The sequence below is a fragment of the Spermophilus citellus genome (assembly GCF_964194105.1).
Source record: "Spermophilus citellus genome assembly, chromosome: 4".
In the NCBI taxonomy this organism is placed as follows: Eukaryota; Metazoa; Chordata; class Mammalia; order Rodentia; family Sciuridae; genus Spermophilus; species Spermophilus citellus.
In genome coordinates this window covers 20,960,164-20,979,607 of record NC_138185.1, presented here as the reverse complement: position 1 = coordinate 20,979,607, position 19,444 = coordinate 20,960,164, and the positions used below count along the sequence as shown (strand labels likewise).

General features: G+C 51.9%; 1 protein-coding gene across 3 annotated transcripts in view; it reads left to right on the top strand.

Moving 5' to 3' along the window:
- CTNNBL1 (catenin beta like 1) overlaps positions 1 to 19,444 on the top strand; it is a 161,655-nt gene that overhangs the window by 137,652 nt on the left and 4,559 nt on the right. For all 3 annotated transcript variants that reach the window (XM_081291769.1, XM_081291768.1, XM_081291770.1), the window contains exons 14-15: positions 14,386 to 14,523; positions 14,748 to 14,820. In XM_081291769.1, the coding sequence (XP_081147895.1) occupies positions 14,386 to 14,523; positions 14,748 to 14,820 (211 nt within the window). The remainder of the gene's footprint in view (positions 1 to 14,385; positions 14,524 to 14,747; positions 14,821 to 19,444) is intronic.

Here is a 19,444-nt window from a genome sequence, read left to right as displayed (position 1 = left end):
GTTTTCTTTCCCCAGTGCTCACAGAGGGAGCGACACCGCCAGGTTGTTTCTTAAGGGGCTGTTCTTCCATGTGACTTTCCTGCCTTCTGTATTTTCCACGAGCTTCCATTCCATCCCCTGCCATCTCTGGCCTCTGCACTTCTTAATCAGGCCAAGTTTTCATGTCTGCTGTGCAGTGCCCAATTTGCATGCTGTCCCCAACAAGACACCCCTCAGTCTTTGGTCACATTACAACATGATCCCTTTCTTGCTTTTTTCCCAGCCTGTAGGAGACCTTGTTTTCTTGTGATCTTTATTCCCAGGAGCGCCCCGTTCTTTTCCCAATGTTCTCGCCTTAAAAACACATTTGAGGCTTTTGAGCCTCCTGGTCGGAGAGCCCCTTTCAGCATCGCCGTCCCCAGCTATGCAGATGCCCCTGTGCCCTGGGCATTGTGCTGACACCTACTCCCCCGCAGCTGTGTGCAGGCCAGGGTGCCAGACTAGAGCTGGGGAGGCGCCTGCCTCCCCCCAGGCCCCCCCTTCTACTGATGAAGACCAGTAGACAGCAACTGTGTTTCCGTGCTGGTGATTTCCCTGTGGTCTCTAAACCTAGTAAGTGCTCAGATGTTTGCTGATTGATTGGATTGATCGGCTGGGACTTTCTTCTTTTACACAGTGAGACCACTGCAAGATAAAAGGCAGAGTCTCTAAAGCCTGAGCTGGACTTGAGAGACCAGCATGTTCCACACACGGCTCTTTAATTCCACACCTCCACCCTCTTTGTTTTGTTCTTTGATTACCTTTCCTTTGCCATCTTTTCTTCCCTGTCCAGTAACTCGTCTATCCAGGGCACCAAGCAACTGTTGAAATGCCAGAGTAGGATGTCCTTTCTCTTTGTTCAAACAATAATCAGGAACAAGTTTAAATTCCCCTGGACTTGTACAAGGAAATAGCCACCAGACCACTGGAACTCCAGCCCTGACAGGATCCATAATGGAATCTGTGGGAGCAGAATTTGAGAGGCCTGAGGAGGAGCACCTGGGAGGAAGGTGACTCCATCTTGAAATCACTGCCAGTCACAGCTGTCACTCTGCATTGTCACACGGCCTCGGTTTCTTAGCTGTGAAGTGATACTAGCCAAAGGCTCTTAGGTCCCCTCAGGCTTGATCTTTTCCTTAGATTCAGTTGAACATCCTTTAACAGTGGTTTGAGAAACACAGTGAGGAGTGGTGAGTGACTGGGCGGTAGCAACCGTGAGGGCAGCACACTCTGGAGTCAGAGAGCCCAGGGCTTAGGACCGGCTCTGCCACTGCCTCATGCAGAGCTCTTGGCCAGGTGAGCTGGCCTCTGCCAGCGTTGGTTTTCCTGTCTGTTAAATGGGGATAACAACTTCCTTGCCATTATTGTGAGGGCTAGATGTGAAGTATATAAGACACCTGACTCAATAAGTAGAAGCTGCTGATCCTGGTAGATTTTCTAGCTTCCATTGCAATTCTTATATAGCCTTCTAAGTAAGCCAGGCCTTCCTCTCCCCAAGCACATCCCCCTTATCAGATGTCCCAGAAGGAGCCGCCCAGCGGAACAGAACATTGGCACCATCGAGTGCTCTGTTTGAGGGAAGCATAGACATGTTCTGTTTTTCTGGGCTTGGGCTTTTGCTTTTGCGTGGCTGGGGGTGGACTCAGGGTCTGGCTAGTCAAGCACTCTACCGCCGAACTGCATGGACATATTGAGGGAGAGCGAGTCAGCAGTTGGACCTCAGGGAGCAGCTTGCAGGTCGCTGTTGGGAAAGCTGGCCTGCTTCCTGCAGGATTATCTATTATCAGCACTGAAGAGGGCATGAAATTGATTAGCACTGATGGAGGGTGAGCACACAGCCGCTCCCCAGCATCACAGAGCTGCCGTGTGCCACACGCACTGGCCCTGCCGTTCCCTGACAAACATCTATCTCCTTGATGCCAAGGCCGTTTTGCTGGGCACTGGCAAACATTCCAAGGCCATTAGTGCTCAGCAGCCGCCGTGCTGCTCAGGAGCCGGGCGGGTGGGCGGGGGAGGGAAGCCTTTGTGAACAGGTTGCTGCCAGCCTCGGGCTCCACCTGGCCAAGGATGCCCCTGCACAGGGGTAAAGGGCTTAGAGCAGCATGGCCTCCCTCTCACCCCCGCTCCTTGAAGCACCTCTCTGAGGCCCAACTGGTTTGTCTCCTCGCCCTACCCCACCCATTCAATTTAGATGTCCTGCACCAGTTAGAACTCGGCAAAAGAATGACAACTTGAATTGAATGCTTATTTCTCAGGCATTTTGGTGACATTGACAGTAAGATCAGTAATGGAGAAATACCTACTTTATCAAGTCTGCCAACAAACAAAACCAAACCAAACCTAGCTGACAGATTCAGGCCTCGATATTTGTAGTGACCCAGCCACCCACCTTCCCATAACCCTCCATTGCTCTGGACATGGTGCTGGTGTCTCTGGTTCGCAGTTGACCAGGATTCACCAGGCAGAATCTAGTCATTTGGCAAATGTTGATGAGCACCTGCTCTATGCAAGGCACTGGGCCAGGCCCTGGTGGGGGGCAGGAGGCCAAAGTGCCAATAAGAGAGGGGGCCCAGGAGGGTGCTCCTGCTGAGGGCCAAGGGCCTGGGAACAGCTGGAGGCCCCAAGTAGTTTTGCAGGTGGGTCAGCAAAACTGCTGATACCAAACCCTGAAAGATGGAGACCTAGGGGGCATTTCCAGCTTGGGCAGGGACAGCCGAGGGGAGAGCATAGGACAGCGTGAGAGGGAGCGCGTGCCCTCTACAGCCAGGCCTTTCCCAGGTTCTCCAGCTCTTGGCGAATATAGCTTAGCTGCCCCACCCTGTTTTCCTCCCAGGGGGCGTTTTAGTCTCCAGGTTGGTGTACTTTGAGAGTTTGCAGGGCAGCGATGAGGAACCACGAATGCCATGCACGGAAGCTGCTGCTGTCCTGGCTTCTCACCGCCCTTCCCCCTCCTGTTGGTTCAGTGTCCAAAGCCTGCCCCGCTTCTGACTGTCGGAGTAAGACGTAATTGGATAGGTGCTGGCAGGGACTTCTGATGGAGGGAGGGGGAGAGCCTCCGAGAGGCTTTTCTTTTTTAGTTCCTTGGAAAATTATACTCAGCAGGTTTATTCAGTAACGTGTTCTCACCACATACTTTGCACCATAATGACTTACAAATTGCATGCTAATTTTGCCACAGTTAAATCATTGCAGGCTTTTTTCCTGGAAAGAAAAAGATGGACTCTGTAATGAAACAGTATCCACAGGACTTGATGTCTCAAGCAGACTTTGACCATTTCCTCGGCATTTTGAGCTCACTCAGAGATTTGTGTGAAAGGGGCTGAAGTGCGGGAGTGAATAGGGGGCGCGTGTTCCTGAAGCACCAGGTGAAGATGCAGATAGTGAAGTGTGAGGCTGCCGTCAGTTCATCTGCTAACTGCGCTACAGGCTTCCAGGGCAAGCTTTAAAAAAAGAGAGGGAGAATCCTGCCGAGAGGTCCTCTCAGCTCTTCTTTAAACCAGAGGTTCCCAGACTCCCGTCTCTTGAATTTGCCAGAACATAGCTTTCTGCCAATAGATGCGGGGAGGGGGAGTCATGGGGTGTCTCCTCTTCTCCTCTCCCTGCTTCTCTGTCTGGGACACCTGCGGTTTCAGCCATGCACCCCTTCATCCTCTGCCATCCCCCTTTCTTCTAATCCTCGTCTCTCTGTGATTGGAAGAGAAGTCAGTTGACCTGAGTTCTGGTCCCCCACCCTGCCTCTTGCCTTGCAGTGTGGCCTTAAGCACTCCATTTCGCTTTTCTGACCTCTGTTCTCCTCAGTCAGGGGGCTATTAGCTCCCCACCCCCACCAGCCTCCCAGGCTGGTGGCAGGGTCTGCTGTGATGATGGGGGCTGCATGACAGGCCTCCCACCTCTGCAGACAGCTGAACACCACCATGGGCTTTGCTGACTCAGAGAGTTCAAACCCAGGCTCGTGGCCCTAACCCTGGATAATCTGCTCCCCTCTCCCTCACACCAGGGCCATTCAGTTTGACCAGGTCAAAAGCCTGGGTGTCAGCTGCCTGCTCCTGCCTCCCGCCACACCACCATCTGGTGAGCTCCGCCTGCAGCATCTCGGCTACCCACCTCCTTTCCCTCCCCTTGCTGCCAGCACTGAATTGCAGGCTTCCATTATCTTTTCTTCTTGTGCTAATGCAGCATCCACACTGCACTGTGTTGACTTCGGCGTGCTCTCTCTGTCTCCCTTTAAACTAGTTCCAGGTCTTCAGGAGTCCTGCCTGAAACTCTGGTGGCATCTCACCCTTGTGTGCACAGGCCATTCCGCACCCCCGGTGCCTCCTGAACCTGTGCCTTCTCCACCTTCTCCCCGTTTGCCCATTACCCTTTACTCTGCCTGGAACCCTTCTCTGTGCCCGCTTTTCCACATCCTTTTTCAGCAACTGGCCAGTCCCTCTGATTCCCTCAGGGTTGGGGGCGTTCAGATTAGTCAGTCAATATGCACCGAGTGTTAGCCACACACAGCATGCTGCCCAGTGCTTCACTGTCGGTTCCTGCAGAGAACCCTCCTTGAGACCCCTGGGGCCCCTCTGGGTGCCCAAGGGCACCCTGTGCACCACAGTCTCGGGCTGAAGATCAGGGACTGGGACAGGACTACATAGTCACCAAGCCTGGCTGTGCCTCCACCAGCCTGATGACCGCAGGCAAGCCACTGAGTCACCCTGCTTCAGCTTCCCCATCAGTAGAAGGATGAGACTAGCGGTGCTTACAGGGTTGTGGGGAAGAGTGAATGAGAGCAGCTCCTGGCACAGGGGAGGAGGCCACACGTGGGCACAGCGATTGTGGCCTGCACTCCTTTAGTTGTTGATGTTTTCTTTTTAGATATATATGTCATCAGAGTGGATCTGACATATTATACATACAGGGAGCATAACGTATTCTAATTAGTATCCCATTCTTGTGGTTGAGCATGACGTGGAGTGTCACTGGTGGCATATTCATATATGAGCATAAGGAAGTCATGTCTGATTCATTCTGTTATCTTTCCCATCCCCCGTCCTTCCCCTCATTCCCCTTTGTCTAATCCAATGAACTTCTGATCCCCCCCATTCCAACCCTCACCTTATTGTTTGTTAGCATCCACATATCAGAACATTTGGCCTTTGATTTTGGGGGGGGGGGATTGGCGTATTTCACTTAGCACAATAGTCTGCAGTTCCATCCATTTACCAGAAAACACCATAATTTTATTTTTCTTCATGGTTGAGTTACATTCCATCATGTATATGAACCCCATTTTCTTTATTCATTCATCTGTAGAAGGGCATCTGGGTTAGTTACGTAGCTTTGCTGTTATGAATTGGGCTGCTATAAACATTGACGTGGCTGCGTCACTGTAGCATGCTGATTTTAAGTCCCTTGGGTATAAACCAAAGAGTGGGATAACTAGGTCAAATGGTGGTTCCATTCCAAGTTTTCTAAGGACTCTCCATTCTTCTTTCCAGAGTGGTTGCACCAATTTGCAGTCCTACCAACAACATATGAGTGTGCCCTTTTCTCCACATTCTCTTGTCCTGTACTCTGGTCTGTCTCCCTCTAAACCAGTTCCGGGTCTTCACAAGTGGGACTGCTCTTATTCACTTTCTCTGCTCCTTCAGGGGATCTGCATTTTATGGCCTTATGTTGTCCTGTCTGCTGTTGTGGAAGCTGTGTTCTCTCCAGACTGGCTTGTGTGTTGTCAATATTTAAATGAGCAATTCTGGCCTTTTCCTTAAGAGAATATGTTAAGTAAATTAGAAACACAGACCCCTGTGACAGGCAGAATGGCAGGGCAGAAGGAGCCGTGGCGTCACGTGGCTCAAGGTTAAGTGCCAGCTCTGCTGTGCACGAGCTCTGTGCACTTGGGAGATGCCTCACCCTACATGCGTTTTCTGGGTAGCTTTATTCCACGGTCACTTTGAGGATTAATGAGAGTGTTAGTGGAAACCTGGCACAAGCTCTTGTGCTGAGGTGACCTGACCTTTAGTCAGTCTCTTCTCAGGGGCAGAGCTCTGACCCGAGACCCTTGGATACTTGTTTGAGCTGCTGTCAGCTAGCTGCCTTCCCCTTACCACCTCCCCAGCCTCAGTTTCCCCAGCTTGCAAAGACGTGTGGTCTCTAGGACCGCCCTCCACAGTCTGCCCTATTTTAGAAGCTTTTGGAGGAAGGTGTGGTTTTGCTGGTGCTCCTAGTCTCTGTGGCCTCTCTCTCCTGTGGTTCGGGTTTCTCCCCTTGCTTTGGAACATACAGAGGAGTGGGCGTTTTCTGAATGGTGGGGCGTTCTTACCCATGAATGCAGACAGTCTCTGATGGTTGGGGCTCCCTCTTCCAGCCGGGAGCTGTGTCCTCTCTTATTGAAGCAAGAGGGATTCCTATCAGCTTCACAGAAGCCTCTTTTGACTGTCCCCTTCTGTCAGCCTGGGGTAGTTTGCTGCCTGTCAGGGGCAGATTGGAAATGGCATCAGCCTGCTCACTTGGAGGGCTCGCGACTGACTGCAGAGAGATGGAGGCGCGCGGGAAGCCAGCGATTTGGTAGTGCTCCCAAAGACAGATTAACATTTAAAGTGAAGATGTGCTGGGAGCGGGAGGCAACACAACCCTGTGGAAATGGCACCTTGACGCTCCACATACCACCTCCCTGTGTATCTTTGGAGATGAATCTGTTTATTTTAGCAGCCCCAAAACAGGCTTATGCTGCCGTGAATTGCAATCTGTTCTACTTAATGCGCCATTCACTGAATTACCATCTAAGTTTTTATTCTAGCCCTCTCTATGGAATGAACAAAACAAAACCTATCAGTGGGTTTTTCGGGTGTTTTGTGTTTTTTTTTGTTGTTGTTGTTGTTTTTTTTTTTTTTTTTTTTTTTAACACTTTCGAATTACATGCAGAATTTGCTGGCTGAGCGATAGTGGCTTCCCCGCATCCCCACCCCCTGCTTCATTTTAAATTTCTTCAATTTATAGGGAAATGATAGGCCAACAAGCTAGGTGAGCTTACATTTAATGCTACTGGTTTGCATTAGTTCCCAGATATGGCATAAAGAAAAAAAGCCCACTTAACCACTCATATGCTAATACTGAGGAAGGTCCATAAAACAAAGACTCTGTCTCCCTTTGAACTGTGAAAGTGAGCCCACACTTGGAGTCGGATTTGTGTGAGTTTCTGTTCTTCCTCCACCACTTACACCATGAGCTTTGTGAGCATAGGACAGACTCATCTCTCTGATCCTCAGTTTCCAGTTTGAGAAGTGGAGACAGTAATTGTTCTTCCTCTGGGGTTTTGTGAAGAATTTGAGAAATCCATGATGGTGCTTCACTTGGTGCCGGCCGGGCAAGGGGTTCGGGAATATCACCGTTTTAATCCCTCTTTACCGCCCGTCCCTGGCCACAGTGAAAGGACGAATGAAAGGTATTGGGCTAGGGAAGCATTTTCCGCTCAAGTCTCCAGCTGGAACTCAATGACAGCCGTGTGACATCTGTCTCCATCTTTCCATCTGAAATCAGCAAATGATGTTTGCCATGCACACTCAACATGGGCAGGTACCGAGTTGAGAAGTGAGCACTGCTGTGTTGTCACCACTTCACAAAGAAGGCGGTCACCTTCCCACTCCTCGCAGGGGAGGTGGTGGATCATTCTGTGGAGGTCTCTGGAATCTCAAGCCTCCTGTCTTGTTCCAGATGCAAGCTGACGTGGGTGGAGGCTCTCGCCCTCAGTTTGTGTGAGGGGAATATGTCAACCGGGTTCTTGGAATTTCTCTGTAGTCCCATTTGAGAGCACTTGAGTTGCAGGCCTGTTTTTAAGTGGCCTGTCCAGTGGAGCAGCAGATCCAGGGCCATGTCTCTGTTAGAGGGAAGTTTAATTTAACGTCCTGTTGGTGCTGCGTTGCTCCAGCTGGAGACCTGTCTTGTGTGGCTGTCCTGACAGCCATCAGCTTAATCCATCTGTACACCCAGTACAGGAAGGAACCCATTACCCGTGAGGTGCCTTGTCCCTCGATTTGCCACAGATCATCTGAGCCAAAAGGAACCTTCTGGAGCACCAGACCAGGGAGACCAAGGTGAGGCTTGCTGCCTCCCCGCTGTTCTGCAGTCAGCAGGCAATGCTCACTGACCTCAGGGCTCTTCCCCACTGAGTCCCACTGCTCCACACCCTCTGCCATGTTGTCCTCTGCAGCCACTTTGGTGGGTTAGAGTTGACACTCGGGACAAGCCCGCTCTTCTTTGCCTGATCCAGAACAGGCTTCTCATTTTCCAGCAAAGAAGCTGAAGCCAAAAAAGTTAATTGACTTGCCTAAGGACACTACGAAGTTAGTATTAGAGTTGGGGTCTGATCCATTGGCATAGTGTTCTGTCCCACCTTGACAGAGGAACTGGTTGTGGAATTTATATATTATATTTCCAGGAAATTTTACCATTTTACTTAAGCATTTTTGGTACTGTCAGAGGGTCTCTAGAGACAAAGAAAGGGGGTGGTCAGCGACCTTCTTTAGAAAGGGGTATTTGTGCCAGGGACAGTGGCCCACACGGCTTGGGAGGCTGAGGCAGGAGGATCACGAATTCGAAGCCAGCCTTAGCAAAAGTGAGGCACTAAGCAAATCAGTGAGACCCTGTCTCTAAATAAAATACAAAATGGAGCTGAGGATGTTGCCCCTGAGTTCAATATCTGATTCCCCCCCCAAAAAAAAAGGGGGGGATATTTGTTATTTGTTAGCTTGGTGTCCATGTACTGAGGAGGCTGTGCTGCCGGATGGGTCTCTGAACAGCCAACTGGCTGCACTCTGTTGCTGGTCACTTTTAAAACCTGCTACCTCAGTCAGCTGGGTTCCTCCCTACCATCACATAGGAAAGGAAACGAGGCCGTTTGTGTATTGCTAGTGCATAACCTTTGGAGTACCTGAGCTCACACTTCTTCAGTTTTGGAACCTTTTACATGGGACAGAATAGGGTGGCAAGAAGCTCGTGATGAATTTCTCTTTGATTCTTACAACTTTTACGTTACTGAATCCTAGCCAGCTGCAGGAGTTGAGTTATACCAGCAGCCATTGGGGAGCCTCAGATACCTTAAAAATTGTTTCAGAAGTCTAGATCAGCTTCACCATACAGAGAAACCCTGGGGACCACATCAAGTCCTTATCCCAAGGTCAATTTTTTGTCTTAGGAACCCAGAAAGGCATTAGAAATTCATTAATCTGTTCATAATAAGTTGGCTTTGTGCATACATAGTAAGGAAAGGGTAAAAGTAAAGTGACATGCCATCTCACTTCCTTTTAAAGATACCAGAACTTGAGAAGATGTACCTCTTAAGAACTGGGCCCAGACTTTTTCACTGCCTTATTCTGCTTATTCAGAATGATGCAGAATCCTCCTGCTTCTTTTTTTCCCCTTAAACAGCGAGTGCGAATTTGTGCTCAGCTAACTCGCATCCTCCCGGTAGTAAATACTCTGTGCCGCAGTATCGGAGCAGGTGAGATAAGGTGCTGTCCTGACAGCACTCATCTTCCCTGCGTGCCATCTCCCCAGCGCTCTGAAACTGCCAGGGCAGAAGCTCCGTCTTCAGAAGCTGATCTGCTTCTTGCGTGCTTCCCGCTGCTGTGGTGAAGTCTTTCTGGGAGATGAGCTATCGTCCTATCTCAGATCTACATTCGAAAATTTCACTTTCAAAACATAAGGCCGTACATCTCAAGTAGAATGTCAAGTTGAATGGTGTCAGGGAAGTTCTGAGGGAAAAGGGAAGAGAGGGGAACATGGAGCTTGGCATGGCTCTCATGCGTCCTGGGTCCAGCCTCTCTAGAGGACACAAGTCGGAGAGCCCAGTACAGCCTGCCAGGTTAAAGCGTCAGGTTGGTGGGAAAGTGCGAGAAAGGAAGAATTGCCAGGGTACTTCGGACCTCAGGCAAGAAACTAGAGGTTGCTCACTCCACTCCTGAGCCTTCCATTACTCTCCTTGACCTCTTCCTTTGTTCTCTGGCCAAGTCTGCAGTTAGTATCTGCACAGACGTGGCAGTGTAGGGAGAGTTTGGGCCAGGTCTGCTGCCCCAGCATGGCTTGAACCGTGTTCTTTGCTATCATGGGTAAGAATTCCCACCTCGCAGTGATGGATTGTGGGAAGCCCGGGAGTGAATATGCGAAAGCCCTGCGCCTGAAGCAGTCCTCGGGGACACTGGCTGCTCCCTTCGGTGGGTGGGTGAAGGTAGCAGCTGTTATTATTCACTCTGCCTCCCACAGTGCCTCCCAGGTAGTCATCAATCAAAACTAACATGATCTGCTGATAGCACAGCTCAAGTAAGCCAAAAAAAAAAAAAAAAAAGATCCTCCCTGCTCCTTCCTAAATTTGTGTTAGTGATAAGATAGTCCCCTGCTTTCCCAGGCCAGCTGAGTTGACTTCTCTCTGCCGTGATTTCCTATGCTCCGGATGCCCTTTTCCATCCCTGTTAGACTCAGGGACTTCCAGCTGCAGCTCCAAGGTTGCATTTCTGGAACTCTCCTGACTGACCCCAACAGGACGAGCCCGTCTTCCTGAAGGTTCCCACAGCAGCTGGTACAGCTGAGAAGTCCTGTGTAATTGCAGCTATTATTTTTTTCATAAACTATTTATTCCTATTTGTTGACCTCTCAGACTTAAGCACCTTGGTTGTGGGAACTTTCATTTGTCTTTGCTGTCCCTGCGTATCACACAGCGCCACGGCACACGCAGCGGTTCAGGAAGTCCTTATTGGGTGGATGTGTCCATGGGTTCCGCTCTGGGTCCAGTGTTTGCAACTTCAGAGGCCTCCTCTCTTCTCTTCCTCCTCCTCCTCACATGGGCTGCGGCTGTGGCCTCCCAGCCATGCCCTCTACCAGCTCCCCGTGCTCTAAGCCGTGTGTCCATCATAGGACCGTGGACATATTCTCAAGACAGTTTCCTAGACGGTGCTGCAGTCTGCAGTCCCTGGCATCTAACTTCTGGCCAACACTCCAGCTCCCACCTGCGCCCCTCCCAGCACCCTCCCTCACTGCGTCCTGGTCTTTCTACCCCTTCTACCCCGACCACTCAGCTCTTGCCACACCCAGCTCATTAAATGGCTTGAGGCAGTACCTGCCTTCTTTTCAGCCCTCTGACTGATGCTCTCCAAGAGCCAACTAAACACAAAGTCCTTTGCGAGGTGCTCCCCAGCACCCACAGCTCTGGCCTTCAGGATCTACAGGAAGGCGGCCCGCGTGTGAGTCGCCAGCACAGTGGGCCACGGGAGGTGCGGTGACAGGTGCACTCCCAGGGCGTGGGTGTCTAAAGCTGGAAAATCGTATCTGCTTGGGGATCTCGGGAAATGTGAGAAGTGTCACATTGTAGAGGTGGGTATATCATGGGGTGGGGAGGGTAGGACCAACCTTACAAGGAAAGGTGAGGAGACCAGAAAAGGGAAGCAGGCCCAGCTGTGTGGGTTGGGGAGTGCTAGAGGGCAAGAAGCATGGACAGCTGGAAGCATGTCCCCAGCGGGTGGGACACTTGGAGACCGTGCCTTTAAGGCATTTGCTCTGCTGTCTGCCCACCGGGTGCCCCAACTTGTCAGCCGAGCCTGATCAGCACTGCCAGCTTACAGCTGTAACTTGTGTGTCCCTTTACTTCATGTCATTTCCTGTCTCTGTGACCTCCCTAGACAGTCTGCTCCTGGGTGACTAAGACCAGGGCTTCTCCTAACCTCCATTTTCCTTTTTTCTTTTCCTTTTTTGCTTTAACTCAGCACTTTGGATTGTGTTCTTGTGCCAAGCTCTCAGTAGGGCCAGGAGTCTGAATTCTCTGCATCCCGTAACTCATTTCCCTTCAGAAATGAATCAGGGAGCCCCGTCCCCAGGGAGTCCCATCCCCAGGGAGTCCATATTCTGGTAACTGGTAATTAAGTAATTTTGGGCAGTTTTGCCTCTCTGCCCTGGTTTCTGGTCCATACAGTGGGATCAATAATACCTCCCCACCATCTTTACGTTTGCTAGTAAGGACACGTATGTGTAATGACACTTTAAACTCTGTAGCAAGATAGAAATAGGAAGTGTTAGCCCCAGATGCTTTTCGTGTGGTCAAAGTCAGAAGAGATTTTCCTTCCTGGGCCCAGTTGCTGAACACTTTGGAGTGGAGGAGCAGGAAATTAGGATTCTGAGCACACAAGAAGCTAGAGCGACACCTCTTCCTTTAAACTCCTCGGCCATCAGGCCAGTGCTCCATGACCACCTTGTGAACGTTAGCGTAATCACCAGCTTACCAGGGGATCTGCTACCAAATGGAGCCAAGAGTTAGTGGCAGCGACTGGCGGGGCACAGTGGCCCTGGTGGGCTGCGGCCCTCTGCCTCAGAGACAGGCCTTCAGTGGGGAGATGAAAAGTAGCCTGTGCGGCTGCAGGCGGCCCCCAGGCAGATGAAGAAGCGGGTTACCGCGCGTCAGTGGTCCCTGAGGGGTTCTTGTGGAGATGGATGACCACAGTGCTGAGCCCTTGCAGTTCGTGGGAGTGGAAAACAGCGTCCCCAGGGCTCTATCAATGACAGGAGCTGAGCTGACAGAAGGAACCATGGCCATAAAAATACCGAGGGAATTAAGTAATGGGTTGTTGTCATGAGAAGTGTGGGCAGGCACCTGCCGTCCTAAGTGTCCACTAGAAGCGTCCACTAGTCATGTGACCAAGGCTCTCCTAAGAGCTCACAGACTGAAGTACAGATGACATTTTTCTCTCATTTGCCACGTGAAAGTTTACTGGTCTGGGGACAAACCAAATTCAGGCCCGTGGGCTTCCCACAGCTCCCAGTTGGCAGGAAGTAGATAGTGATGAAGTTGGAGTGTGTGTCCCTTTACTTCATGTCATTTCCTGTCTCTGTGACCTCCCTAGAGAGTCTGCTCCTGGGTGACCAAGACCAGGGCTTCTCTTAACCTCCATTTTCCTTGTGTGACCATGGTGGGCAGCCAGAGGCCTCAAGCAGTGGCTCACCCAAGGTGTTCAGGGATTTGGGGAAGGGCCTCAGGTGAGGCAGTTGAAAGGTCGTGTGGGCTTGAGCGACACCCAGGGTCCGTGGCAGGAAGCTGGCGGGGGCTTGAGCTGGGGAGAACAGCTCTTCCAGGAGAAGAGCCTGTAACCTCCTGGGTGGGGGCGAGGGTGCCGGCTGCAGGGGTGACGGCACAGCTCTGAGCACACTCAGCTGACCAAGAGCACGCTGTGAGCGGTGGATCGCCTGGTGTGTGGACTGTAGTGCTATAAAGATGTTTTTTTAAAGAATCCACTGGAGAGGAAGAGGGGCAGGGTTCAAAGGACTGGGAAGGAGACCCAAGCACTAGGCCTGTGGCAGAGAGGAGTGTTGGGTTGTGAGCTGCAGTGGCAGCGCTGCACCCTTGGCAGTGGACACAGCGTGAACGAAGGGTGCATGGGCACAAAAAGGCTGCCTATACCTCGGCTTCACTAGGCACCCAGAATCATGGAGAAAGGAGGCCTTTCTTCACCGCCAACCTGACTGGGTAGGGGAAGGGTTAAGGAAGAAGTTATATATGGCCGCCCAAACCAAGCATCAAGAAGTTAATTTCCTAGAAGGAGAGGGTAGAATAGTGGTCACCAGAGGGGAGGAAGCGGGGCAGACCAAAATAGTTAGATGGGCGTGAGCTCCAGTGTTCCACAGCACAGCGGGCGACTGTGGTTCACAATTTATTACATATTACATAGAGAACTAGAATAGAGTTCAAGGTTCCCACTACAAAGAAGTGATATATGTTTAAAAGGAGGTAGAAATGCTAATTACCCTCATTTGATCATTATACTTTGTGTACATGTATCGAAATATCACACTGTACCTCATAAATATGTGTAATTGTTATGTGTCAATTAAAATCTTCTAAGATAAAATAAATTTTTAAAAGACTGAGTGGAAACCAATACGTAGCTTAGATTTATATCCCTTCAGCTTATTTTTTTTTTAGTTTTAATATGTGGATAAGATCATTGTGGCCCTCATTCATCAGATAGAAAAGAAATGGGGGCGCTGGAGCTCAGGGGTAGAGCACTTGCTTTTTTTAATGGCTTTAAACTTGACTTCTGGGGCCTCTGCAGTCCATTAAGTGAGGCCCTGGTTTCGATCCTCAGCACCACATATAAATATATGAATGAAATAAAGGTCCATCAACGTCCAAAAAACAAAATTTTTTTAATGGCTTTAAACTTGACTTCTGGGGCCTCTGCAGTCCATTAAGTGAGGAGCCAAGAAAGACCCTTCAGGGCAGTGGGAGAGGCGAGTCAGGACGAGGTTGGAGTTACTGTTCTTCACGTATTAACCGTGGCCAGGTGGAAACCCACTCTGCGGATCCACTCGCCGTCCAGCTTTTATGCCCACATGCCCATTTGTTTCTAGGACATTGTGCGGCGTGGAGAAATCATAGACAATGATATGGAGGACGAGTTCTACCTCCGGCGCCTGGATGCGGGGCTCTTCGTCCTCCAGCACATCTGCTACATCATGGCTGAGATCTGCAACGCCAACGTCCCCCAGGTAGCAGGGGCCTCCCAGATGGCCTGACCTCCCTCCCTCCTTCCTGGCACCTGGTGGGTGGAGACTTGCAAGGAAAGAAGTGGGTTGTGCTCTCCTGGGATTCCCTCCCTCCGTGTGCACCCTTGTTTTCAGGGGTGGGTGAGGGGATCGAGGTGCTCTACTCTGGTGTTGCTGGGACAAACACCCCCTTTTCCTTCTCTCCTTGCTCTTCCCCCTCCTTTCAGATCCGCCAGAGGGTCCATCAGATACTAAACATGCGAGGAAGCTCCATCAAAATTGTCAGGCACATCATCAAGGGTGAGTTGGATGCGCCTGTGTCTGGGCTCTGGGAGTTACGCTCCACTCGCTTCTCAAGCCTCTTCCGTGTCCCTGGTGTCTGGCACTAAAAGCATCAGAGGGTCTTCTTGTTCACTGTGTCCAAGTCGTCTTCATCAGAACGCTGTGAAGACTAACCCTGCGTGTCTCTGCCTCTGCCCCTCCAGTTCTAGAATGTAAACACACACCAAATAAGAAGCAGAGGGCTCAGAAATACTTATTTAAAAAGCAAAACGAAGGGCTAGGGCTGGGGCCAGTGGCAGAGCCCTTGCTAGCACTTTTGAGGCACTGGGTTCAATTCTCAGCACCACATAAAAATAAATAACGGTATTGTGTCCATCTACAAGAAAAATATATATGTAATAGCCAAGCAGGCACTCTAGTTTCTAGCTATATAGTGGAATGAAAGAAAGCAAGGATAAGACGAGAAATAGCTGGAAATATGCAGGCCAGGAAGCAGACTCGGGGCAGCGTGGTGGAGTGGGAAGGGCAGTCTCACATCCTTTGCTGAGTGCACTCACTCACTTTTCCTTGTGAGAAGAAGACATTTTGCAAATGTTGCATAAGGTACTGCCTAATGTGAGGTGAGCACTCAGTCACTTTGAGTTGCCCTCTGTCCTCTGTCACCCCTTGGACTCCCTGAAATGCTAGACCTGCCCCAGCTGGAGTGGCTCTGAAGAGGACTCCAGCCAGCAAGCAAGCCCCAGCCAAAAGCAGAGCCACGTGTGTGCTTGAGCTGCACAGACTGACACACCTGGGTGGTGGTCAGTGGGAGACACTGCAATACGGGTGGCATCAGGGTTGGTAGAGTCAAGCTGGCCCGGATGACCAGAGTCTCCTTCTCTGGCCCTTGTTCTGGCCCATTTCTAAGATGAGGGACTGAGCTGGGCTTCCAGGATTGGCCTTGAAGTTGCTCCTGGGCCTGCATCCTGACCCTGATACTCACTGGGGTGCCCTGGGCAGGAGCCCAGGTGCTCTGTGCCTGGCAGAGTGGGCCTGAGGTGTGGGTGAGGAGCTCGAGGGCTGCATGGGCCGTAACAAGCTCTCAGCAGACCCTAGCCTGTGGCACCATGAGGCGTTGTGATGATCCTCCTCCTCCTCATCATCATCAGTGAGGTGTAGCTAAAGTCCTGTGAGAAGCCTTTTGAGAGAAGTGGCACTGAGCTGGTCTGTGGGTCTGGGACAAGGACATTCCACAAAGATGGAAGAGTGTGACTGAAGGCACGGGGCTGGAAGTCGTGTGCTCAGCACCGCCCTGCAGGCAGGCCACGCGGCAAGGCTGTGTACCCGTGGTAGACAGGGCACGAGGCCTCGGGTCTGTTGTTCAGAGAGGACACTGGGCAAGCCTGCCCTGCTGTGGCTCCTGTTGGGACCCAGGGTGCTCTCTTCGCTTGGGCGCTGGATCCACAGAGATTCTGCTGCCGTTGTGCTGCTGCCTCCCTTGGGTGTAGCCGCGGTGACATGCGACTACAGCCTTTAAGTGGCATTTACTTTTAACGCCCACGTGTGCAATTAGAACTTTCATTACTCCGGGCTCTCCTGTCTTGCGTGGCGGCTTCTCCCGCACTCCATCCCTGGGATCCAAACAGTGCTGGGGGGGAGGGCTTTTTCTTCCTCGAACCCTGCTGTGCGTAGCTGAGGTGGATCAGAGCTCCCCGCTGCTGGGAGCCAGCCCCCCTGGCTCATTCCCCCGGTGCCCACTGAAGTGCTGGCACAGCTGGAGGCTGAGTCTGTGTTTTCCATGGGGCAAGTGGTTGAGGGGCCTGCACGGAAGCCGTCTCCCTTCCCACTGCCCTGCTCCACCAGACCCTTGTATCCCTCTGCCCCAAGTCCAGTTCTCTCTCTTTGAAACCAGTCCCTCAGTTCTGCCTCCAGACTCAGGTGTGAATCTAAGCGCTCCTGTCTCTACTTTCCCATTTATTTCCTTCTGAGCCCTTATCGCAACCTGTGATGGCTTTATTTACGTAGTCTACTCACTTGATCTGTCTCTTACATTACAATGTAAGCCCCGTGACGAAGGGACACTGTCTGCCAGGTTCACCCCGTCTCCTCAGCTTCTGGGGCTATAATGGGAACCCAACAGATATCTTAAACATTGTGTGGATGTCATTTGGCCAGTGTTCCCTGGGCCTCCTCCAGACTAGCCAGGTGCGGGGCTGGGTGCTGTGTTTCAGAGGGCCTGCCCTCGGGTGCTCAGTCTCCTGGGGTGTGTGATAAAGGACACACTCCAGGAGCCTCTCAGCAGGCATTGCTCAGCGCCAGGTGCTGCATCCAGTGCTAGAGACACCAAGCCATGCAAGCAAGTCCCTGTCCTTGCAGCGTTCACAGTCTGGTAATTATAAGGTGATAAGTGTTGGGTTGGAGTTGTGAGTGGTGCTAAGGTAGCGGCAGCAGCTGAGGAGCAGAGGCTCAGCAGGACAGGACAGGACTGGCGGCTGTAGTTAGAGCTCCAGAGAGGGATCAGGAGTGTGGCTGGAGCATTGTGGGAGGGGCTTGCTGGGCAGGGATGCGTTCAGCGGGTACATAGGGGGTCTGGGGTACAGGTAGTGACTGCGTCCCCTTGTTGGCAGCAGCCAGTAGACATTCTCATTAGAGCTCAGGAGAGATGCTCTCTGGGGCATTTGAAGTCATTACAGAGAGGTGATATTTAAAGCTAGGGAATTGAATGCCATTGCTGGGACTGACGTGGCCCTCGACACGATGCTGACCATTACAATAAAGAGTTCTCCACAGCTTGAGGGTTGTGACAAAGGGTTCTCGGCCCCCTAACCCTGGCATGACACTGACCCATGGCAGGGGAACTGTCTCTGGTGCCATAGGGTCTGGACCCTGTGCATCGAGGCTGCCTCAGAGCAGCCCCTGGACACAGCAAGCGAAGACCCTCAGGACAGGTGCCTCCGCCGTGGGAGGGCCGCGTGGGGGTCCAGGGGGCTGGCTCTGCAGGCCCCCTCCAGCCGCTATGGTTCCTTCCTCTCCTCCCCCTCCTCCACCGTCCTCCATCAGAAGGCCTGAAAAACAAAGCCTCATAAAGAAAACCAGCTCGTCAGCCTGTCCTCTTTGATTTTAATTTTGTTTTTCAGTTTGGGTTGCTTCCTTTTTTTTTTTTTTTAACGTACTAATTAGATGCAAGCTCTTTTCTTTGATTTTATGGCCTACATATTTCCTCAGTTTTGCTGGCAGGATGACAGCTGATGTATCCCTTGAGGTCGCAGGAAAACGCTGACGGGGCAGCCCAGCAGGGGCTTTTCCAGGGTTTTCAGTCCCCCCTTTCCTGTGGGGCTGCCAGAGGAGCTGGACAGAGGGATGGCTCAGTGGGTCCCTGTCTCCGCAGCTGCCCACATGGCTCCTGAGATGGCCCTCCCTGGAACAGGTGGCAGCTCTGGGCCTCAGGACAGTGGGCCTTTTGGGGAGCCAGGTTCTAGGGACTGAGAAGCCCACCAGAAAAGGGCTGGCAGGCTGGGCGCCCCCAGGACAGCGCAGGCTTCCTGCCTTTCCCTTCTGGTGCCTGGCGCCGAGCGGGGCTCAGGTACTGCTGAGAGCGGCACATGCCCAGTAGGACCTCAGGCTTCCTGTTGTTCCTCCAGAAATGCAGGATCCCAGTGGGCAGAGTGGACCCTCACTGAGTGCCTGCTCTGGCCAGGCTTTCTATGTCCATCATCTGTGGTCCTCTGACAACCTCAGGAGACAGAGTGATCTCCATTTTGCAAATAAGGAAACTGAGGCACTCTGCAGTTAAGGGATGTCCTCTGCATCACTAGTAGTGTTGGAACCTGGGCACAAACGCAGATAGGTCTACATAGTGGTACTTCAGTCTTGCAGAAAGGAGGGCTCCCGCTGTGTCACCGGCTCACGTGTGCCTTAAGGGCTTTGAGAAGGAAAAAAAAAAACAAGGGCATCCACCTTCAGAGAGCACCCCTTGGCATCACGGGCAGGAGGGCTGCTGCAGCGAAGGAGACCCTTAGGAGGCTGTCCCAGAGGGGCTTCCAGTCCCCTCACAGGGTCACAGAGCAGCAGGAAGCCAGTGCCGGGTGCGGAGCTGTGGAGAGAGGAAAGCGTGGTTGTTCGCTGTAGCAGCGCCGTGGCCTGCATCCCCTGCAGCTCCCCTGCAGCTCCCTGCCGTCTGCGCGGACCTTTTCGTCTTGCAGACCTGAAGCTCAGGGTGGAGGCACTAACCCTGCTTCCCTCCCGCATTCCCCAGCCCCGTGCCACTTGCTGCTTTTATGAGTAGGATGACACTAGGTAAGGAGGTGGCTATGTTGCGGGCAGACGTGAATGTACGTGACTCCCGCAGCACAGGAGCTGTGACCCAGGAAGCCTTGTTAGTGTAAGTGATTATCAGTGGGCGCCCTGGCCAGTCTCACAGGTGCCTGAGTCCACGGGTGGAAGTTGTCCACAGCCCTTTTACCTGCTGGTGCCCTTATGGCTTAAAATCCCTCCGAAGCCCATAAACCTGCACTTCCTGTTGCCTTGGGGCTCTTGGTAGCCCCAGCCTTGCCTCCTGGTTTTAAAGCTGCAGAAGCTGGTAGAATTAATCTTCTAATGACACGATGCGTGTGACTTGTGCCTGGACATGGCTCCTGTGGCCACCAGGTCTGTAGAGGCAGGA